General features: G+C 41.8%; 1 protein-coding gene across 7 annotated transcripts in view; it reads left to right on the top strand.

The window, feature by feature from the left end:
- RAB11FIP3 (RAB11 family interacting protein 3) overlaps positions 1–24,539 on the top strand; it is a 304,304-nt gene that overhangs the window by 266,803 nt on the left and 12,962 nt on the right. For all 7 annotated transcript variants that reach the window (XM_030211109.1, XM_030211107.1, XM_030211111.1 and 4 more), the window contains 5 exons: positions 9,464–9,604; positions 15,208–15,289; positions 16,392–16,529; positions 17,065–17,220; positions 19,582–19,722. In XM_030211109.1, coding sequence (XP_030066969.1) covers positions 9,464–9,604; positions 15,208–15,289; positions 16,392–16,529; positions 17,065–17,220; positions 19,582–19,722 — 658 coding nt within the window. The remainder of the gene's footprint in view (positions 1–9,463; positions 9,605–15,207; positions 15,290–16,391; positions 16,530–17,064; positions 17,221–19,581; positions 19,723–24,539) is intronic.

Genomic DNA, 24,539 nt, shown 5'->3' with positions numbered 1-24,539 from the left:
CAGCTGGAAGCTGGAGGCCTAAAGCAGAGAATTATCCACAGGAGGACATGAATTGCCAGCAGACGAAATGTAAATTTGCCTTTTTATGTTAGACTAGCTGACGCCTACTGAAATTCATTTCCATGGCTCCTGCTAAGTTATGTCTTCCCAATCTGACCCCCTCACCTCTGCCCCTCTCTTCTTTCTCAGCCCAAAAACAAGCATGAACCAAGCACTCTCTCAGTCCCCTCTCTTTGTTCCCCCCAACCAGTCTTTCCGAGTCCCCTTTTCCTGCGTGAGTGCAGATGGAGAGACCCTCTTTCCCTTTCTTTATGTTCTCTCTCCTCTCTGTTCTTTTTTTCTTTCCTTCCATCCCTATGTTTCCATTTCCTCTCAACCTACTAGAACCTAGCCTACACCTGGTCTATTTTCTGCCAGCAGGGGTGGGTTCTCCACCAGCACCCTCCGGTGTTGTTCCACAATGGCATGTGTCTGTCTGTTCCTACAGAACCCTAGTAGAATCATGCTGGCCCCTGAACGAGTTGTGCCTCCATGGTATTCATTTCTACATTCAGCATGTTTAATGATGGGAATCTGTTAGGATGGGGAGCATTAAAGGGATAGCGTACACATGCATTCCCAACCCAGGAACAGCAAACCGATACCATCCGGCACACAAGCGTATTACATAGGGTGATTTTTAATTAGGACAGAAACCTAGAATTATCTGCACACCAGTTTCTGAAAAGGGGCATTTCCTTGGAAATAATTCCCCATTTTCTGGCTTATTAAAGGCTAATAGATTTGATATACTGCCTTTCTGTGGTACAACTAAAGCTGTTTATACTACTACTACTACTACTTAACATTTCTAGAGCGCTACTAGGGTTACGCAGCGCTGTACAATTTAACAAAGAGAGACAGTCCCTGCTCAAAGAGCTTACAATCTAATATGTTAAATTCTGGTATTTTCTCTATCCCTAGTGGGTTCACAATCTAGGTTTCTGTACCTGGGCCAATAGAGGGTTAAGTGACTTACCCACAGACACAAGGAACTGCAGTGGAACTGGAACCCAGTTCCCCAGGATCTCAGGCCACCGCACTAACCATTAGGCTGCTACTCCACATTTCTTTCTCTTATTCAGAGCACTACTGAAAATTATATTTTTATATATTGGTGCTTGTGATGTGACATATCTAACTAAGTATAATAGGAGGTCACGTGACGCGATGAGCGGAAGAAGACGCTAAGTGCGCAGCTCCTGCCTTCCCTTAGATTCTTCATCAAAAATTCGTCCTAAAAATTGGATACAATACCCCACAAACGAAGGTAAAAGAAGAGTGCTTAAAAGGAGAAAAGTTTAATACCACTTTGGAGGAGAATGACATCTAAGATTACCAGAAAAGACAGAGAAAAGACCCGGCCGCCCGACGACAAGATGGCGGCTCCGGCGAGCCCGGGGACATCAGCGGTGGGATCCGCGTGGGCAGCCGAGATTGTTGGGGAAGTTACTCAGGCATTGGAAGCCATACTGGAGAAAAAGCTGGGAGCGCTGGATAACAAACTGGAACAACTACATAACAGCGTAACGCAAATACAATTGGACATGGGACAATATCAACAACGGGCAAGTGATACGGAAGATCGTGTGGACAAGGTGGAAACAGAAGTAAGTCGCTTACAAAAGCTAATAGCTACTTACACCGATAAAATCGAAGACCTCGAAAATAAATCGAGGCGTAACAATCTTCGCCTCGTGGGGCTTGCTGAAGATCTAGGAGAACGAGACCTGGCCAAATACCTTGAGACATGGCTTACCAAAGAACTACAACTACCGACTGCGTTGGGCCCGCTGCGAATTGAAAGAGCGCATCGGCTGGGCCTTAAGCAGGGAGCAGAAGGGCGGCCCAGGGTAGTTATTTGTCGCATACTTAATTTTGCCCACAAGGTAGCCATTTTGCAGGCGATGAGAGGCGGAAAAGATCTACACAGTGGCAATAGGAAAGTATTATGTTTTCAAGATTACTCTGCCGCGGTAGCGGCGCAACGAAAGAAATTTTCCCCAGTGTGCTCGGAGCTGATACAGCGAAAAGTTAGATTTGCACTGATGTATCCAGCGAAACTGCGAGTAACCCACCAAACGGGAAATAAAATATTTACCACAGCAGAGGAGGCGAAAGAGTTCCTAGATCAACTGGAAGGAGAAAACTGAAGCGCTACTAAGCTCACATGAAGAATATATGAAACTGGAAGAGATAAATAACCAATGCACTAATTGGGGGCACTAAGCTCAAGAAATCTCAACAGAAAGACAATAATAATTAATAGTACTATCACCCTGAAGTTGAGACTGTGTTAACCAACATAGCAGAACAGATATGGGTGTAAACAGTGGAAAACATCAGCAGAAAGAATAAAACACAGAATTCAACTAAGAACTGGGTCCCAATGGATGACTCTACATTATAAGGGAAGCTGAGCTTACAAAAAATGATACAGTAAGACTGAACTGAAATACAGACTGAGCAATTTTGAAGAGGACCAGTGAAACCCATCTAAACTTACTAACTTAACCACAACAAATATCTTGATTCAATCTGACAGCAGTTAATACAGAGATGAAGAAAGGTATGATGAACAAATTTGTCAAGCTGTACTGTTGCTACCATTAAACTGAGCGCAGAATCTTGGATTCAAGATAAGTATAACTATTGTGGAAATAATAAGAAGCAACTTTAAAGAGAGATATAAAGAGGATGTTGGGGCTTAGTTGGAAGGACCCACAACATGTACGTGGGACTATAATTGACACAGAGGATAATGTTATAACTATAGAAGCCCTGGATTACAAATGAAGTTGTCTTATGGCAAGAACGGGATATAGGTGATGAAACACTGATCTGGCCGGTGGGAACCACATAGGTTTATGAGGATGATCATCATAGACTTACTGAACTAACCTAATAGTAGATAATACAAGGATGAAGAGAAGAATGTTGAGTAATTATAAAACACTGCATTGATATTTATGTTAAGTTGCACTGTATGGTTAAAGTTTAAAATGTGTTAGTAATCGATAGAGGGGTCAAAAACATGTAAAAGATTCATCAGCGAGCTAATATATAGAGGGAAACAGTAGGACGAATATACTGCATACAAATGAGAACAGGGGAGAAAAAAGGGAAAGGCGTCGAAGGTGACCTAATTCCAATAGGGATAGAAGGGGGGGAGAGGGGATTCACAGGGGAAGGGAAGAGACAGGGGAGGGGAGGAGGGAGGGAGGGTACAGGAGACATTACCAGACAACACAAGTGATACCTGAAAAGAAAGATAGACTATTCGCCCGATTATTTGAACGGGGGGGGGGGGGGGCTGGAGGCTGGGCTGGCTCCTCTCGGACATCAAAATCATGTAAATATGGAGATGGAGGGCCAAAGCAGATACACTAATTAAGGTTATTACATGGAATGTTGGGGGCATCCCTTCGCCCATAAAAAGATCAAAAATCTTAAGACACCTCCAAAGGCTTAGGGCTGACATAGCCTTTTTACAAGAGACACATTTAACTGCAGAAGAACATGCTAAATTGAATGGTGGGTGGGGGGGGGGGAATGTATGTCAACAGCAGCGGTGGGGAGAAAAAGGGGAGTAGCAATTCTAATTAGAAAAGGAATAACAAACCACATTCATAAGATAATTCAGGATCCTGAGGGACGATATGTGTTAGCTATTGTCACAATTAATAGACAAAAACTCTTACTGGGCAGTATATATGCCCCAAATGTCCTAGATCTTAAATTCTACAAAAAACTAGTGGCAAAAATAGCATGTTTAGAATCAATACCAATAATACTGGGAGGAGATTTTAATATGACCTGGGACCTACAAGTGGACCGTTCGCACCCTCCGGCAACAATCCACCGAACACAAACTAGAGGACTACCTGAATTATGCACCACACTAGATCTCATAGATATATGGAGGACGTTGCATCCTGGGATCAGAGAATATACACATATGTCAAGAGCTCATGGTACCTCTTCCAGGATTGACTACCTATTAACATCAAGTACATTATTTCCCACAATTAGAGACGCTGATATAGGACCGTGCGTTATCTCGGATCATGCGACGGTACATATGAATTGGATGGGGGGAGGGGAAGAAGAGAAATTTCGGGGGTGGACGTTTCCAACGTATTTAGTAAATAATGTGAGATTTCGAGAACATTTACAAACGAAATGGGCAGAGTATAAACATTTTAATGAAGACACAGTACCAACTTCAACTAGTTTTTGGGAAGCCGCAAAGGTGGTCTTGCGGGGAGAAACTATCAGTTTTACTACCCAATACAAGCGTGCAAGAGATAGGGAAATTCTGAGATTGGAGAAACAATTGAGAGAAGTGAATAACACTATGGCTTAAATCCTTGCCCTCGGCTTCGACAGGAGATATTAGAAATACAGGCGGCTTATAACTCCTTACTACATGATAGGGAAGTGAAATCCCAAACATATTATAGATTCCAATTGTATAAATTTGGGAACAAGGGAGGGAAACTTCTGGCAAGAGTTATTGCCCCTAGATACGCTTCCAGAAATATCACTAGTATAAAAACACAAGAGGGAAATTTGATACATTCCAATAAAGGAATTAGACAGGAATTTAAAACATATTATCAACACCTATATAGCTCTACAGAACAAGAAGGGCTATCAGGCACGCAATATCTCCAAAACCTTACGATCTCACAGATAAATGAACATGACCGCAATCTACTGAACGCGGAGATTAGTGAGGATGAGATCACATGGGCTATAGGACATAGCAAGATGGGTAAAGCGCCAGGTCCCGATGGATACAAAGCAGAATTTTATAAATTAATGGGGGAGTCGATTGTACCTACATTAACTAAAGTGTTTAAAGAATGGATATCAAATGGTACATTACCTGAACATTTAAATCTAGCGCATATAATTGTGTTTCCAAAGCCTAGTCGAGATGAGCAACTAGTAACATCGTATCGCCCTATATCGCTTATTAACCATGAAGCCAAACTATTCGCAAAAATTTTAGCAAATAGACTAGGCCGTGTTCTACCAAAAATAATCCATGAAGCTCAAGTTGGTTTTGTGCAGGGTAGGTCGGTGGCTAAGAATCTCAGACGAATTTTGACATCATTGGAATATTTAGAGCACACTAATGAACAAGCTTTAATGATTAGTTTTGACGCTGAAAAGGCGTTCGATAAAGTGGAATGGTCTTTCTTATATGAGGTGATGGAGGGATATGGTATAAAAGGAGAGTTTGTACAGGCGATTAAAGCTTTATATGCAGACCCTCTAGCGCAGGTAATGGTCAATGGGAACTTATCTGAGGTAATTCATATAGGCAGGGGAACGAGACAAGGCTGCCCGCTATCGCCCTTACTATTTGCACTATATTTAGACCCTCTAATTAGGGATATTCAAGAATGCCCAGCAGTGCCTGGAGTGGACATACAACATCAGCAGTTCAAAATGGCTGCATTTGCAGATGATTTGCTAATTATTTTAAAGAACCCAAAAGAAGCGCTGGGTAATGTATTAGAGATTTTTAGGGAGTTTGGAGACTACTCGGGATTCACGTTAAACCTTGACAAATCAGAGGCCTTAGCTATAAATACAGATGCCCATAGCCTGTGGCCCATAGATTTCCCTTTAAAGCGGGCAACTAAATCTTTTAAATATTTAGGGATTCTATTACCGGTAAATACAAGAGATTTATATGATTTAAATGTTAGCAAACTCAAAGAGCAGACCATGCACCAGTTAAATTCTTGGCAAAACCTTACGATATCCTTGACAGGGAGGATATGTTTAACGAGGATGGTGATAATGCCGCGGTGGCTGTATGTTTTACAGGTTCTACCTCTAAAACTCAAGCAGACTGACATAAAATACTTTTATAAAATTCTGAGAAAATTCTGTTGGGCTGGGAAAAGGGCCAAACTTCAATTGAAATTCCTGCTAGGAGGGTGGAGACAAGGGGGAATGGGGATTCCAAACATTAAATACTACAATATAGCTTGCTTGCTAAGACAGGTTAGAGATTGGGTAATGAATACATCGGATCATACACCACTTGAGTATGAGATAGTATACTTCGCCCCATATAATTATCTAGCGTTATTACATACCCAGAATAAGATACTCCCCCATAGATTTAAACATAGTGTTTTGCTCCAGCCTACCAGGGAAGCGTGGAGATTTATAGGGAAACTTCTGGGGGGAGACCCCTTTAATACAGAGCTATTAACTATTAGGGGCAACCCGATGTTTGTACCGGGGATAGAGAATCCAACTTTTGTCACGTGGGAAAGAAACGGCATAGCAATTATGCAGGATGTATTGGGGGGTGATGGGCATATCAAAGCAGTAACACAAATGCAAACTAATGCACAATGGAGGGATCATTTTGCGCATAGCCAACTCATGCACTATGTGCGCACACTAAATACAGATGAGATTAAGAAACACTTAGGTGAGAAAATTAGAAAATTCTTCGAAGAAATAGCTGAGGAGGTGCCATCAATCTCCAGTATACATCTGAAATTATGGGGACTGATGCCTGAGAGAGAGTTTAGTCAACTCCGTCAGAAATGGGAAATAGATATAGGCAGAGCATTGACAGGTTGGAATATTGTAAAACAAATACAGGATATACCCAGAATAGTAGGAGGGGCTAACCTTAGGGAATGTGCGTTTCGCATATTGCACAGGGCTTATTTTACCCAGACACAACTATACAAATCAGGGGGCATCCATACTGCTACCTGCCTGAAATGTCAGAGGGCAGATAATACGCTATATCATGCGATATGGGCATGCCCTGCAATAAAAAAATACTGGAGACACATAGCTGTATTTCTATCTACAACTGTCAATTGTGATATTGCATTGAACCCTCTATGTCTAGTACTAGATAAACATGACGCCTTTCCCAGGCTAAACAAAGATAAAATGATGCTATGCCGTAAAACATGTCTCATTGCCAAGAAATGCATAATGCAGCACTGGACCTCTGCACACCCTCCGACTTTCTGGCATTGGCGGAACCAGGTGCACCAATTGCTCACTTGGGAAGCGAGAGAGGCAAAAGGGACATACAAACGTAAAGAGCGCTTTCTAAAAATCTGGGGGTGTTATCTGGATGGGATGACTCACAGAGGGAGAAGTCGAATTCTTAATAATCTGTAATATTTTTTCGTTTTTTTTTGTTTGGGTGTCAATTGTGATAACAGAAGATTCAATTATAGGTAAATAGGGGGGGAGGGGGATATTATGATCAAGATGTGATATTGGTTATAATATATAGCCGAAACTGGAGGATAACAAATGAAAACACATAAGTCATCGGAGGTTGATACTATTACACTTTATTATGTAAATGATGTTAATTCCTTCTTTTGACAATAATATCACAATAATATATCAGCTTGTTGGAGGGGAGGGGGGGGGAAGGGTGGGAGGGGAGAAAGGGGAACATGGGGGGGGGGGGGAAATTATTACAAACATGTTGTTGATGATATATTTAGATGACTGCGTTGTATATATACTCATTTTGGTGTTGTATAATGGTCTGTTATTTCGATAGTACATTAATAAAAAAGTTGAAACATAACTAAGTATAATAACTGTAAATTGCTGTCTGAAAGTTAATCGAATAATACATCTGATTAACTTTAGGCCAATATATTCAATGGGGCCAGCTTAACTGGATTTTTTTGAATAAGAAGGCAGCCGGCCTAAAAGGTCCAATACAGAACAGAAGAAAGAAGCAGAGACTGTATGAAAAAAAAACAGTTCCTTCATTGGTTTATCAAAGCTCCCAGGGTTTACAGTCCAATGCCCGACTTGGCAATAAATTAAGTAAATGTTTAATTTAGACACTAAATAATGAAAACGCCAGATATATGAATGTATAAAACAAGAACTACTTCAAATACCATAAAACTTAAACAATAAGAAGCTGGATTTGATGTAACCAGTCTAACAAATGAAACAACAGACTTCACCAGTGCTGATTACCACTCAGAAACAAAGCAAAATGTAAATGAATTGGAATCACTTAAACAAAGTAAAAAATGGTGGTGCTACTACAACCACGTCTTCCCACAGAGTAAATCTGAAAGAAGTAAAAATGAATCTGTGAACTTACATGTGCCTCTGCCTGGGTCCATTTGATACCATGAGAAGAAATTTGCTGTGATAGCCTATCTTTAATGTTGCACTGATATGCGTAACCTGCCTCAGAAAAAAATAAAGATAAGTTGAAAAACATGTATAAGCTGTTCCAAACCTACTCAGAGGCTGTAATCCAGTCTTTAAAATTGTGAGATCTGAATTTTAAAAAGCTCTGCATTAGTCTGACTCATTTAAAATGACACTGGAGATCTGTGCCAATGTAAAAAAAAAAAAAAACAACAACATTTTTTTTAAACCATTGGGATAAAAAAATGGTTAAAAAATAGAAACAAAGTATGAAAAAAGGTCTTGAGATGTTTGCCATTCCATAACCACCAAAATCGCTGTAAAATTATATCTAAAAACATCTCAAACACACTTAAAAGCTTTAAAAAATATGGTGGCATGCATGTTTTTAAAGCTTTTAAGTGGTTTTGAGATGTTTTTAGATATAATTTTACAGCTATTTTGGTGCTTATAGAATGGCAAACATCTCAGGACTTGTTTTCTTTTTCAACTTATCTTTGTTCAAGTGATTCCAAATTCAATTACATTTTACTTTTTCTCAGTGGTAATCAACCCTGGTGAAGTTTGTTATTTCACACCAGCTCATCCTCATTTGTTTTTCTGGTTACATCAAATCCACCTTCTTCTTGTTTAAATTTTGTGGTATTTGAAGTAGTTCTTGTTTTATATATTCATTTATCTGGTGTTTTAATTATTTATTGTCTTAATTAAACATTTATTTATTTAGATGTATTCTTGACACCAGGTATATGTTTTTGTCATAGACATGTATATATTTATTGAGTTCTTTATTGATGTGTTTTTATGTTAAGTGATGCAGCCTGTACGGTTGGCAAAACATGACCATGTTGGGCATTGGATTGTAAACCCTGGGAGCTTTGAAACACCAATAAAGTAACTGTTTTTCTTCATATGGTCTGCTTCTTTCTTCTGTTCCTTAATTTTTTTTGAACATCTGGATAAATTTAACCAAGTCAGTTACCTGTATGTTATGGCTGAATATCAGCCCCCGGTATGAGGAGCAAGCAAGCCCATATTCAGTGGGGCCATATTAACTGGACAGTTTTTTTTGTTTGTTGTAATTTAACCAGTTATATGTATGGTCATGGCTGAATATCGGTCTCCAGTATGAAGAGCAAGCCCCAGTGGGGTTGTTCTATGGGTATTACTCTGGAACACTGCTACTGAAGTACAAATGGATTTTGCTTTTTTTTTTTTTTTTTTTTTGAAGAGCCAATGCCCTGGAAGAACAGCTGAAGGAGCAGGAGCTAAAAGCTGAGGAAAGCCTCTGTGACGAGATCCGAAAGCAGAAGGAGATCCTGAGCAGGATGGAGAGAGAGAAGAGCATAGAAATTGAAAACCTACAAGCCAGGTACAGTGATATGCAGTCTCCCCAGTCCATTAGTGTTGACAGCCAAGGAAAATCCCTCTAGAACACAAAACCCATGAAAGTGGGTTAAAAAAAAAATTGGAACACTTTATTGAACTTGAATAGCATTTCAATATAAATGAAACACGGTAGGGATAGAAACAAGAACAAATAATTATCAATTAGATACTTATCTTTTCATTTTAGAAGAGCCAACTGTGGAGAAATACAATGGGAACCTGTTGACCTTTAGGCAAGCTCTTTGCTAAAAGATTTAGGGCTAGATGCACTAAACTTAACGAGCCAGCAACATGGTTTTTAAACTGGTTCTAACCAGTTTAACGTGCAAGTAGTAAATCGGGAAATGTAAAAAGGGTTCTCTGAGCCATTTTCCTGTCACGGTAGACGCTAATGAAACGGAATGCAAATGGTTTACAGGTTATTATAATGAGCTAATTAGCAGATGCACAGCCATTTTCCGACTGCATGCACCAGGAAAACCTAAGGGAGGTCTGCACCTCTCTTGGGGCTGCTGAGCGGGGACCATGCAGAGGAGGATGCCCATCACAAAAACATCCCAAGTGCTCGTCAGGGGTCAAGGGACGTCCTTCCCCCCCCCCCCCCCCCCCCCCCCCCCCCCCCCCCCCCCCCCCCCCCCCCCCCCCCCCCCCCCCCCCCCCCCCCCCCCCGAGTGAAGGACATCCAAGTGCCTAACAATTGGACGTCCTTCACACAAAAAAAAAAAAAAGTTGTTTGTTTCAGCACTAAACTGCTGTGTAGCAGAACAGCTCTGACCCCTTCCCCCCACCAGGCATTTTTCTGCAGTCACAGTAGGGAGCTCCCTACAAAATCAAAGGCAAAAGCATTTAAAGCCTCCCCAGAGCCCCTGCACCACCCACTCTACCAATTAGTGTATCTGGAGTGAGATCTTCCTTGACCAGCGTTCTTCTTGGATGTGTTTTTCTTACGTGCCTGAAATGACCACAGCCATGGAGGTTCTCTCAACATTCTCCTCGTCCCCTCCAAGATTGTTTTCAGCTTGCATCCCCCCCCTCCCCCCCAAGATTGGGACCTGTGAGGACGTCCAAATCAAAACTATTTGGACGTCCCTCCCTCCAGGTCTCTCTCAGCCAATCATAGTGCGTTTAGCTGATACCGGTGACAGCTAAACGCGTTGTGATTGACTGAGAGAGACCTTTAGGGAGGGACGTCCAAATAGTTCTGTTTTGGACGTCCTCGCATGTCCCAATCCTGGGGGGGTGGGGCACAAGCTGAAAATAACCTTGGAGGGGACGAGAGAATGTTGAGAGAACCTCCATGTCTGTGGTCATTTCAGGCACGTAAGAAAAACACGTCCGAGAAGGACGCCCATCACAAAAGCTGAAGGAAAATGTCCAGTGCTCGTCAGGGACATCCTTTTTTTTTGTGAAGGACGTCTTTGGCATGCAGAGCAGCCAGCATAAAGATTGGCTGCTCAGTGCATGCTCAGCTGGCTGACTGGAAGGAAGAAAATCGTGTGCAAATGAGCTAACAGTGAGCAGCTCATTTGCATGCGATTTCCTTCATTCGCTAAGGGATCGGTAAAGAAAGGGCTGTTTACGTGGGGTTAGTGCATCTGGCCCTTAGTCCGCTGCTAGAGGGGTTTAGTGCAGACACCTCTTTCAAAGGATACAAATGTAGATGTAACTTCCAAAACCTGTTAAATACAAAAAGCATGTTCTCTGGATAAATGCAGATTTTTATTTCAAGAATTTTAGCCATCATACAAATTATTTTCACTGATATTTCAAATTTCAAACATTCTTTGGCTATCTACCAAGGCAGTGTGTTTCCAGCATGATCTCATTTTTGAAAAATATGTACTTAATAGGATTTGTAGCTCATCTCTTCAAATACTGTTCTGCTAAGGAAGGGCTTAGAGGGTTAATTTCATAAAAGGGGGGGCCTACGTGTGCCTTTTTAAAATGGGCTCCTGCAATGACCATACTGAAACAAAATGTTCTGCTTAAAGCACACTGCTGACTCAGTAAATTCCACACTGGCTGAAACAATTGGCTATAAACTTTAACCTACAGTGACTCAAGAAGCACACAAATTTGTACCTGCTTCAGTGAGTAAACTTGTGCATGTGGTCTGTCGCCCTCATTCTATAACAGGTTGCCTATATTTAAGTGCCATTTGCTTGCTTAAATGTATACAATACTGCCATTCATGTGGGTACACATATGTAAATAGCAGTAGTGGAAATAACCACTATTCTGGATTTATACACTAAAAGGGCTTAGCGCAAGGGGGTGTTCACAATGGAGGGGCACAGGCATGTCATAGGTGGGGGCGACATTTATGTGGGCTGCTTACAGAACATTGCAAGTTACACATGTTAAACGCCACATTTAGACACGTATATGCACACCTGCCATAGATTGTGTGTCAGTGTGGGTTCTTAAATTTAGGTGCTCCAGTATGTTTAATGCATGTTCTTATAGAAGTGAAGTGCTTAGTCCAGTTCTCAGGATACATCAAGCCAGTCTGGTTTTCAAGATATCCTCCATAAATATGCATTTATCACATAAATAGGGTAAAAAGTTTTTGCCTGTATCTATCTCTAAACAACTATGCAGATATTGAAAATATTTATTTTTATTTATTACCTCATTTATACCCCACATTTTCCCAACTGTGTCAGGCTCAATGTGGCTTACATCACACCACAAAAGCGGAGGTCAAAGCTGTAAATTAAGCTAATACAACAATAAACCTATATTAGAAATAAAGGAGAGGATGGGGAAGGAACGAAAGGATCAGGGAAACCAGGGGAGAGAAGGGAAGGGCGGTTGTGTACAAAATTGTCATTATATTGATGTGAATCAAGCAGTGGAGAGACACATGCTGAGTCCTTGAGGTAGGCTTTTCCAAATAACAAAGTCTTAAGAGATTTCCTGAAATTTAGATGGTTGTGAATGTTTTTTATGGCTTTTGGCAAAGAATTCCACAATTGTGAGCTGATGAAGGAGAAGGATGAAGCATATGTGGATTTATACTTAAGCCTGTGGCAGGTAGGGTAATGAAGGTTAAGGTATGAATGGGATAGTCTTAATGCATTCCTGGGTGGCAGGGTGATTAGGTTAATCATGTAGTCAGGAACTTCACCATAGAGAATTTTGTGTACTAGGGAGCAGATTTTAAAGTTGATTCGGTCCTTGACAGGGAGCCAATGTAATTTCCCTTGGAGTGGTTTATCACTTTCAAATTTGGATTTTCCAAAAAATTATCTGGCCGCTGTGTTTTGGGCGGTCTGCAGTTTTCTAATAAGTTGCTCTTTACATCCAGTGTATACTCCGTTACAATAGCCCAAGTGACATAAAACGATTGACTGTATTAGTTGATGAAATACCTCTCTCGGATATGTTTTAATTTCCACAGCAACAACATCTTCTTTGTAGTGGAGTTTATTAAGTGAAAGGTTGCAATCAAGGATGACTCCCAATATTTTTAGGCTCTCTAAGATGGGAAGGTTAAAGGTGGAGGTGTTTAAGGTTGAAGGTCTGTACTTGTTGTGTTGAGATGATAAAATAAGGCAGTGTGTTTTTTCAGCATTCAGTTTTAGTTGGAAAGAAGTTGCCCAAAAGTACATTGTGTTTAGACCATGATTGATTTCATTAGAGATCTCTGACAAATCATGTCTGAAGGGAATATAAATTGTAACATCATCAGCATATATAAACGGATTTAGTCCTAACTTACTTAAGGTCTTGGCCAGTGGGATCATCATTATATTGAAGAGAGTGGGTGATAGAGGTGAGCCTTGAGGAACTCCGCAAACTGCCTTCCATGGAGGTGATAAATCTGCATTGGTAGCTACTTGGTAAGAACTTGAAGATAAGAAGCCCTTAATCCAGCTATGAACATTTCCACTGATCCCTATGTTATCGAGGAGGTTGATTAAGAAAACAATTTGGATATTTCAAATGGACTTCTCTACCACCCAATTATTATAGAACCTCAACTTTTTGACATAGCTAATACAACATATCTGCCTGACTGAAAATCATGCTACAAAGATTAATACCATACACCTGATGTCTCACCCAATCCTAATCAAAAATGTACTTATTTCATGGGAAAGGGAAATGGGACTTGATATACCACCTTTCTGAGGTTTTTGCAACTACATTCCAATTGGTTTACATATATTCAGGTACTTATCTTGTACCGGGGCAATGGAGGGTTAAGTGACTTGCCCAGAGTCGCAAGGAGCTGCAGTGAGAATCAAACTCAGTTCCCCAGGATCAAAGTCTAACCACTAGGCTACTCCTCCACTCCAAAGCATGAAATTATCTTCCCAAAGTACTCTTTGTATCCAACTGAATGTTCATATCAGATGTAATGAAATCCTGCCAGGATCAGGAACTGAACAACCACTGGGTGTCACATACATGTACTGGGCTGAATACTTCAATTTTTCAGTAATACCAGTCATCACAACTGGAATCCATGCAATGTATTGCTACCGAACCCAACACAGTCTGTGTTTCGCTTCTATTAGTGTTATCAGGGGTCAGATTCCTAAAAATAAACCAACCAGTACAGCAAGCCCAAATGTCTCCAACTCATACCCATTAATTATTAAAAAAAACAATAACACACACAAATTGCATCTTGAACTCATTCATGCACAAAGAGACGGTTAGAGGCTCCAACTCATGCTTGCCAATCCACAACTGGATCTGCAAAAAAACGCCGCTGCATGCGTATAGAGCCTTTGAACTTTCAGTGATTCAAATACGTCAAGCCCCACTCCATTCCACAACCATTCCACTTCCTTATTCAGGCCATGAGGAATGACCATATTCCAAGTAAATATTAATCTCTGTTCCTTCCATAATAACAGCATGGGAATATTGTGTGAATCTTGAGGACCAGTGTTCTGACTGAGGGTTTTGCTCATCATTTTAAGATATCCCTCAAACTATTCACAGTTCATTAAATAGGTGCTATGATTCCTTTGTCATCTGGCTGCTCTTAACAGGAATAATAGGTTTCTGAGAGCCAGGCCACTATTAACAGTTGTTGTTGTTGTTGTTGTTATTATTATTATCATTTAAAATGTTCTAGACTGCTCTAGCTGCCGAGGGCAGAGCAGACAATCTAAAATTTGTTAAGAAAAGAAAGGAACTCCAATAATGACAGGAAAGATAAGCATTTTTCTTCAACATATTGAGTGATATTTTGGCTCTGTGTGTAAACTTTATATAGTAATTAAAAGCCATAAAGACATTTTCAGACAGAATGCAGTAACTTTCAGGAGAAGTTTCTTCAAGCTCTAATTCGCCCTTTAGGGGCAAAAAAATGACTGAGATGCAAGTGTGGGTTTGCAGCAGATGCTGAAAGTGCAGAAAAAGAAGATGGAGAGAGAGAGAAAGAACTGGGGTTATAGCATTCTGATGTCCTGTGCTACTAGCAGGGTAGTGACATCTGTATGCAAGCATTGTACTGTGGTGACAGACTTTCTCTGCATGTGTCTTGTGTTATGGTACTGTTTCCATTTTACTGGCAGAGTGGTATTGTCATGCATTGCTCAGTGCAGACTTGGTTTCTCTGTTTAGGTTCCATCAGCTAGAAGATGAGAACAGCGAACTGCGATCCTGTGTCCCCTGCCTGAAAGCAAATATTGAGCGACTGGAAGAGGTGAGGCAAACAGGCCAGCTACAATCTGCCATGATATAATCAGTCTGTTGTTGATTTCTAAGTCATTTTCCCTCAGAAGCTTAAAGCAGCTAACAAAATTTACAAAAACAAAGCGACACAATAACCTAAGGGTCACATTTACAGAAGTCTTAACAAATTCATTCAGTCTCAGGAGAAGAATGTTTTTGTTCCATTCTCTGCACAGGTGAAAAAGCAGGAGTGAATTGTCTAACTTGGCAAATGAGCAAACATTCAGAGAGTAATTTTATAACAGTGGGCATGTATAACAAGTATGTACGTATTTTTTCCCTGTGCATGCTTTGGTGAATTTACAAAGTTAAAATATTCCCAACTTCTGCTCTTTGAAATTATTCTAGGAAATTCATACACTTCCATTTATAGCTGCTTGTTACCATACACAGATATCCTGAGTTAGTTCATGCACATGTGGCTGAATTTTTCAGAAGTATGCACATGAATGCAAACCGTTCCTGCTCTTCACCCTTAGGAATGCCTTCATCAAGCTGGGTAAGGTTACATGTTTATAGGATGCACACAAGCACTACTTTACCCTTGCTTTGACAAAGTACCCGTTAGGTGTACACTTTGACTTACATTGCCATGAGAGCTAATAACTTGTCTCAGTTTACTAGACAATAATGGTGACCTCCGTGCTCCTTGTGAGTTGGAAGCAATCTGTTCTGTTGTTTCAGCCTAAAATCCCTGCAGTATCTCCCAGGACTTGGTACAGCTCAGCAGGGGAGAGCCCTGGATGTGCAGAAATCGTAGTAAAACACCACAAAGTATATTGCTACAGAATTAGTGCCATGTCACTGCAGACTGTTGCTGTCCATTATAAATTCTTCTAAAATTTAGAAAAATAAGCCTGTGGCAAGGTGTTTTAGCTGTAAAATTGATCAGTTTAGTAAATAAAAAATATTGAATTCCCTATGAAATAATGACATTATGCCAGTGAGTTAGGGCTGATGCCCCGGTACTGTAACTGCTGAAAATATCCAGCAATGCATATCGAAAATGAGGAAAGGGGTGATAGTGTGGAAAAGTGTTCATGCATCAGGTGTAATGTTCTTCTATACTGCAGGAGAAGAGGAAATTACTAGATGAGATTGAAGATCTAACCCTTCAACTTAGTGAGGAGCAGGAGAACAAGAGGAAACTTAGCGACCGGCTGAGCCATGAGAGACACCAATCCAGTAAAGAGAAGGAGTCAACTCAGGAGGTGAGAGGAGGCTCTCCCACCCTTCCTACCCTCTTCTAGCCTTTCCTACATGAAGCGTTATAATGTTTCATTTCAATAGCAGTTCATTTTCTGAAATGGAAGAACATTTCAACATATATGATATTGTAACACAAAGGATCAAAAGTAATCGGAGGACGTATTAAGTTGAGGAAAGTACACAGAGGCTAGATAATCCAAATATCACAGATTAAAAAAACAAACAAACAAACTAGTATTACCACATAAAAAATAGATACAGAAGTCTGTTAGAGAAGAGTGTGGAGTAGGGGAGTGGAGGGCTGGCTGCGCACCTGCACCACCAGAAACTTATGTGCTGTAATGAATGTGTGCATAGTTACTTAATAGCGCTTATATGCTAGCATTCCAAGCATTTATGCCGTGAAGCTGGTGTTTAAACGTTAGCACCCACTTTCTAGAATTAGCCACCAAAAGCTAATGCATCTTAGTGACTAGGCCCTTTTCAAGTTTTGTAATCTAGTTATAAATGTTTAAATGTCTGTACTGGCTTCTGCAGCTAATTGAGGACCTCAGAAAACAACTGGAGCAGCTGCAGCTCTTTAAACTGGATTCAGAGCAGCGAAGAGGCCGGAGCAGCAGCGCTGGGCTCCAGGAATACAACAGCAGAACGCGGGAGAGTGAACTGGAACAGGAAATTAGGAGGCTCAAACAGGTACAACAGGAGTGAGTCACAGAGAAGGAATGTGGGAAGAAACTTAGAGGCTACTTTTGGCATGAAGTCACAAGTGAGGTGGTGAATAAGAGGGCAGCATTCCATTTTCTCATTTGCCACTGTAACCACTGGGCTAATCCTCCATTTGGGTGTCTTGTCAGATGAGGGTTCACACCATGGAGATGAAACACTAGAGCCTGTGGAATGAGGCAGTGCCTTTTATTGTCCAGTTGGCCAAAATACTGGTTATATTGTCTGGTGAGCCAAAATAGTACAGCTGCTTATGCCAGCCAAACAAACAGTACTGAGAGTATTATTACAAGAGACTTTTTCAGCCTTCCTGACAAGTGAGCATGTGTGTTGCCCACCATGCCATCTGGAGTCAAGGGGGGGCAAGGAAGCTGTTCAGGTCAGAATGTTCCCCTGGCACTGTATATTCCAAAAAGTAGAACACGGACTTCTAACAAATAGTTCTTGCCTGTGTATTTTAGGGGCTCTCCTCTATCCCAGCTGCCCTCTAATTCTCTACTGCTCCTATTTGGGTGGCCCTGCTAGTGCAAATGGCACTCTCTCTTTATCAAATCTACAACATTATCACAACTTGGAAAGGAAGTCAAATAAGGTCTATAGAAATACTGGGGTAATCCAAATAAATCGTATTGAGCAAAATTGAACCAGGACTATAGGAACTCTGAGGGGCATTTTCGAAAGAAACGTCTAAGTCAGAATTTGGACGTTTTACAAAGACTTCCAAATTCCGAAGCGGGTAGAAGGTCATTTTTTCTAAAAGGATGGACGTCCATCTTTTGTGTTTGAAAATACCATGGATGTCCTATGATTTGGACGTTTTGTGATTTGGACGGCTTTGATTTTCGGACATTTAAAAAAAAAAAAAACGTCCAAGGCTAAAATATCCAAAGTCAAGCCATTGGGATGTAGGAGGAGCCAGCATTTTTAGTAGACTGGTGCCCCTGACATGCCAGGACAGCAATCGGGCACCCTAGGGGGCACTGCAATGGACTTCATAAAATGCTCCCAGGTACACAGCTCCCTTACCTTGTGTGCTGAGCCCCCCAACCCCCCCCCAAAACCCACTACCCCCAACTGTACACCACTACCTTAGCCCTTAAGGTGAAGGGGGCAGCTATATGTGGGTACAGTGGGTTTCTGGTGGGTTTTGGATGGCTCACAGTTTCCTGCACAAGTGTAATAGGTAGTGGGGGTATGGGCTTGGGTCCACCTGTCTGAAGTCCACTAAACTACTCCAGGAACCTGCATGCTGCTGTCTTGCACCTGAGTATGACATTAGAGGCTGGCAAGTAATGTTCAACACACTTTTTGGGGGTGGGAAGGGGTTAGTGACCACTGGGGGGAGTAAGGGGAGGTCATCCCTGATTCCCTTCAGTGGTCATTTGGGGCACCTTTTTGTGCCTTATTCATAATAAAAACAGGTCTAGCTCAAAACGTCTAAGATTTTTAGCACTGGACGTTTTTGCTTTGTTCCATTAAGGCTCAAAGACGTCCAAGTCTTAGGAACGCCCAAGTCCCGCCTTGAACATGCCTCCAATACCCCCCCTTGAGATTTGGACATCCTTCCGATGGACTTCAGAGAAAGAGGTCCAAAATGAGGTTTTGATTATACCGATTTGGAGGTTTCTCTGAGATGGACGTCCAAATGCCGATTTATGTCACTTTTTGGACATCCATTTCTTTCGAAAATGAGCCTGTCTGTCACCTTTCCCCTGCTGTACAAAGCACATCTTTAAATAAAATGTTCTTTTCTCCTTCTATGTGTGCCAAGTAGTATAAGGTAAATTTTATAGCAGGGCCGTCTAATGTGCCATAGATGGGTTACATCAGTTTTCTAAGAGAATCTGTGTTCGTTCTTTCCCATGGAAAATACACGCACACATGTAGGCCTGTTCTTTGGCACACACACATTTCCTGTGTTATTTTGCACATGTATTTTAGAAAATAACTGTAGAAGTCCAAACGTTATCCTTGGGAATGCCTCCATTCAGGTTCGTGCATCATTAGCAAGATTCACAGAGAATATTGCAAGAGCAAGTAAAGATAAGTAAACTCACAAAGTTGAAGGAACAGTTTCAAATTGTCAACTTTCATGACTTTTTGTTAGCTGGTAAAGTAAAAGTAGTTTACATAACAAAGTTTAGCATATTTTTTTACTCTTCAGAACACTCTTGCAGTGCTCCTAGTTGCAAGAAGTGGAGCAGGGACAGAGAGAAAATGCCTCATGCCCACCTAAAAATCACCTTCTGGCTACATCACTGGTATGCAAGTGCCCAAATACTAGTTGTATTCCATTATATGCTTATATTTTTACCTTTATATTTTGAACAGGATAACCGAAATCTGAAAGAACAAAATGATGAACTGAATGGCCAGATTATAAATCTCAGCATCCAAGGAGCAAAAAACCTTTTCTCTGCATCATTCTCCGAGTCTCTTGCTGCAGAAATCAGCTCTGTCTCCAGAGATGAGGTAGGGTGAATTTGAAACCTCAGATTTTAGAGACAACTCACTGTCACTTCTGGCAGTAACGGGCTTTAATTGTAGAAAAGCTCTCCAGTACAGTCCAGTTTGGGGAAATACCAGATTATGTGATTTCAAAATATTTTCCAAGCTCTTAGCCTTACATCTGAGGGACACCACATCTCACAAAATGTATTTTAAAAAGTTTACAGACTTCTCCGTTTGTTTCCCAACTGTGTTTATGGAGAGTTCCCTGGGATTCTCTCTTTAGTCCTCAGATTTCCTTTCATATAGGGACAATTACTGTTTTAAAACAAAAGTTGGTTCTTCCATAATTCAGAAGCTTCCTTCAGGTATACTATACACCTTGCTGATTGTTCTTTGTTGTTGATCCAAGCTGGGGCTAGAGGCTGAACAAATTTTGATTTCTGATTTGGCACCGAAACCAACCCGAAATCCAAATTCGGGTTTTGGCTGGTAATGCTTGTGCATTTTCAGCTGAAATTAAATCTCCCACCACTGCCACCTCCTACCCCACCCACTTCTGGACCAGACAGCTATCCAACCTTGCTGCCTTCACACCACCCAAAGGCTCTCCTATCTTTAAACGGCCTGGTGGGTCTAGTGGCATCTTCTGGACAAGAGCAACCCAGTTCTTGAGCCCGCAGGTTCCTCAGCCAAAATAGCTGCTGGGACTTCCCACAGCCGCCTAATGAGACTGCTGCTGGAGCTCCCAGTGGCCATCATGGGATTGAAAGCAGCATAAGCAGGAATGACTGAGATTGCTCCTGCTTATGTTGCTTCCAGTCCCAAGAAGGCCATCGGGACCTCCCACGGCAGTCTCAGCAGCCATTTTGGCTGAGGAAACTGTGGGGGCAAGAGCAACTGGGGATCACTCTTGCCCAGAAGAAGCCACTGGACCACCAGGCTGTTTAAAGCAAAGATAGGCCTGGGGAGAGCCTTCGGGTGGTGGAAAGGTGGAGAGGTTTAGGGTTGGCTGGCTGGCCCTCCTCCTGGGTGGCGGGGAAGCATGATGGCAGCAGTTGGCCTGGGAGAACCCGCGAGGTGCTGTTTTCGGATCTGCTTCCAGCTGAAACTGAACGGTGAATTTCCGCTGCAGATTGTTTTGGCTGGAACCAAAACCACCAGTTTCAGTTGGCCTCTATCTTGGGGCCTGGTGCATAGAGGCCTCAAAGTCGGTGGGGGACCTGTTGTGGTACACCTTTCTGATCTGAATACCAAACATCTAAAATTCCCAAGTTGGGTGGGTGCCTGAATCTATCTTCCAAAATTGAGAGCTATGCCTCTTATATTCTGAAAATAAATAAAACAATCATCATTACATAGTGGTTAACTAATATAAAGCATTATTACTACCCCAATAATATAATATAGATCCATTCCTTGTATAAATTCCAATTTTTATAATAATCCTTCCTTAATTTAATTAATCTGGATCTTCTAGGGAGGTAGACAAACTGCGCCTTCTTGAACTCCAGACTGCATTGAATGAGCTCATCCATCCGCAGGCAAAGAAATCCCTGTCTTATTATAAATATTGTCTCTACAGATATGGCAATAAGTGAGGGTGGCTTCTGGCACGCTTGGAGGCGTATTTTCAAAGCCGGGGTGCTGGCTTCTGCCCAGTGTTCTAAATGTCTTGCGGCGGAAAACTCCTTTTACCATTCTCTTTGGAGCTGCACCAAGGTGCAGTCTCTTTGGAAAACACTGGGAGGTTTTTTTTTAAACTACGTTTTTGCATTTTACAGTTTCTATGACACCCCCCCCCCCTCCCCCCCAGGTTTGCCCGTTGGGCAGGGTGGCTCCCTGTATTCTGGGAAAAAGCTTGACTGTTAACTGCCTTTTAACCCATGGCTTTACTCCATTACTGAGCCCCTGTGTTTCTGTCTTTAGCTGGTAACCTTTAGTATCATTCCATTAATACTAGCATGGTTCATGAACATCTGTACTGCCGTGTGTGATAGAGAACCCTTCAGTTAACGAGATATATGTTTTATCAGTCAAATTGCCTTTCTCTGTACATACTGGATGATGTAACTTGTTAAATATCTCTTCTTTAGTGAATTATTAATCTGACAGTACCCCTGGATCATATTGAATAAAAAGACTGTTAGCAAGTTTGGAGTAGTATAAAGCTAATAAATCTAAATTCAATCAACATTTAGTACCAACAAAATTGTTGGTATAGTAATATCTCTCTCTTTAGACTTGACATTTCCATTTCCTTAATGAGAGGTAATAAGAGGGAAATGTCTGAAGCTTCTCCCACCACTATACATCTAGCTAATCAGGCAGGCTCTTCTCCTCACAATCAACATAAACCTGGGAATATCTGCAGCATAAACACAGCCATAGATGTTTTAAAAAGACAATGCGCATAGAGAGCAATCAGAAAAACAGGCACAAAAGGCAAAACATGGAAATTAATACTGAGAATCTGGCCTGTGAGGGTAATTTTATAACAGGGCACCAAGGCAGGAAAAGCACACATATTGCATCTGTTTTATAAAGACAAAAAATATGTGTCTGTATGCCTTTATAAAATTTCCCATGGGAAAGCATGCCTTTGTTGATAGAAGCCTTTGAGGAGCAGATTATGAGGAGATTTGATGAGCGGGTGGAGCATTTCTTTCCTCAACACAAGTTGCAGCGTTGACATTCTCACTGTTGATGCAGAGAGCGGTCCAACTGGTCCTCAAGATTCACACAATACGTGCAGGAGAGGCATTGACACCAAGACTTCAAAGGATCTTGGAGGTCAATGTTGGCCGCACCCTTATAGATCTTCAGGTTATCGAGGAAGAAAGCTTCACCAAGGCATCAGAGATTCTCAATGTCTTGATGCCCTCATCCAAGGCCTGATGTTCATGTCAGTAGGTCAAGACAGGCAGAGACCCAAATTTCTCTATTAGAGTGCTTTTGAGGGGGCTGAGTGTTTCTGGAATGCTGATTGAACCAAAAGTTTTCTCTGAAGAGGGTTGAGTTGGCTGAAACGTATCTCCTTCATATGAGAGAAGTTACAGGATCCCAAGGCAGAAACACCGAATATCCTCCTATAGCTGAACCTCCCCCCCCCCCTCGGGAAGCTATGACAGTGTTCACAGAATTCTCAAGGAAGTACAAATAAGAATATAGGAGACCCAGTCTCCCACCACTGTATCTCCTATCAAGGACAAAGTCAAGAAAGCTCCCATATTCGAGAAGCAACAGCTTCCTCACCACTCCATGGTAGTTAAATCCGCTCTTCAAAGGGCCAAAGGTTACAAGTTGCACTCTTTGGTGCTCCTGGAGAGAGAGAGCCTTGCACAATAGAGTCTCTTTGGAGGAAGCTATTTCAAAAGAATGCTATGCTAGCTTCCTACATAGCGTCTTATCAGTACATCATGGCCATGCACTTGCAAAACATTGTGAACGGGATTGTGAAACTTACAGATACTCTCCATCAAAAGGCTAAGCAACTGTATTCACCAGTGGACAAAGGAAAGAAGAGTGGAAAATACTTAGGTTCAGTGACCTATGATGATATTGACATGACATGAAGAGCTTCTGTTATGGGTATTGAGACCAGGAGACTCACATAGCTCCATGCCTCAGACCTCAGTGCTCAGATATAATATGCAAGGCAAGCTTGCTGATGTTCTGTGCCATGGAGAGAATCTCTTTGGAGATGAGGTTAAAGAAGCTGCTGCACTCATCAGGTAGCACAGTGATACATTTAAGACCATCTCCAGGCCACTTCTGACCCATCCTTCTTTTCCAGGAGATGGCAGAGTAGGTCCTATTAGTCTCAAAGCCATAGGTACCCTCTAAAGAAGACAAGGTTCTTGCTCTCGTCCTAGGAAGCAAAGGACCAAACCAGCTATGCAGCCAAAACTGAGGACATGATCTTGACTACCTCCATGAGAACATAACCAGTGTTCCAGTATCTGCACCAGACAGCCTACTAGTAGGGGAGAGGCTCAGGTTTTCTACAAAATGATGGCCCTTTATAACTTCAGGTCATGGGTTTTAAAGATCAGTGGACTAGGAAATTGTCTATATCTATCTGAGACGCCACCAGAATCTTGGTCAAACTCTTGAATAGTTACCAGGGAGCTTGCTTGCATCAGAGTTCATTATGGTCAAACTCATTCCACCAGGGTAAGGAGTGAAAGGATTTCCTGATTACAAAGAAGACTGGGAGATTGTCTCATTCTAGACCTAAGGGCCATGAACAAGCTTCTAGTAAGAGTAGTTCAGGATTGTTTTCCTGGGCACCCTAATCCCCTTCCTCCAAAAAGGAGACTGGGTATGTTCTCTGGATGTAAAGAACTCTTACAATCATAGATATATCCCAGTCACACAGACTGTCAGGCTTATTTTCAAAAGACAAGCGTGCCCATCTTCCGACACAAATCGGGAGATGGGCGTCCTTCTCTCAGGGTCGCCCAAATTGGCATAATCGAAAGCCGATTTTGGGTGTCCTCAACTGCTTCCCATCACGGGGACGACCAAAGTTCACGGGGGCGTGTCGGCACCGTAGCGAAGGCGGGACTGGGGCGTGATTAGGAGATGGGCGTCCTTGGACGATAATGGAAAAAAGAAGGGCGTCTCTGATGAGCACTTGGCCGACTTTACTTGGTCCATTTTTTCTTGTGACCAAGCCGTGAAAAGGTGCCCGAACTGACCAGATGACCACCGGAGGGAATTGGGGATGACCTCCCCTTACTCCCCCAGTGGTCACCAACCCCCTCCCACCCTAAAAAAAAACTTTTAAAAATGTTTTTGCCAGCCTCTATGCCAGCCTGAAATGTCATACCCAGCTC

This window comes from Microcaecilia unicolor, chromosome 8, assembly GCF_901765095.1.
Source record: "Microcaecilia unicolor chromosome 8, aMicUni1.1, whole genome shotgun sequence".
NCBI classification, from domain to species: domain Eukaryota; kingdom Metazoa; phylum Chordata; class Amphibia; order Gymnophiona; family Siphonopidae; genus Microcaecilia; species Microcaecilia unicolor.
Note: the sequence above shows the minus strand (reverse complement) of the source record. Positions and strands in the feature narration are given on the sequence as shown.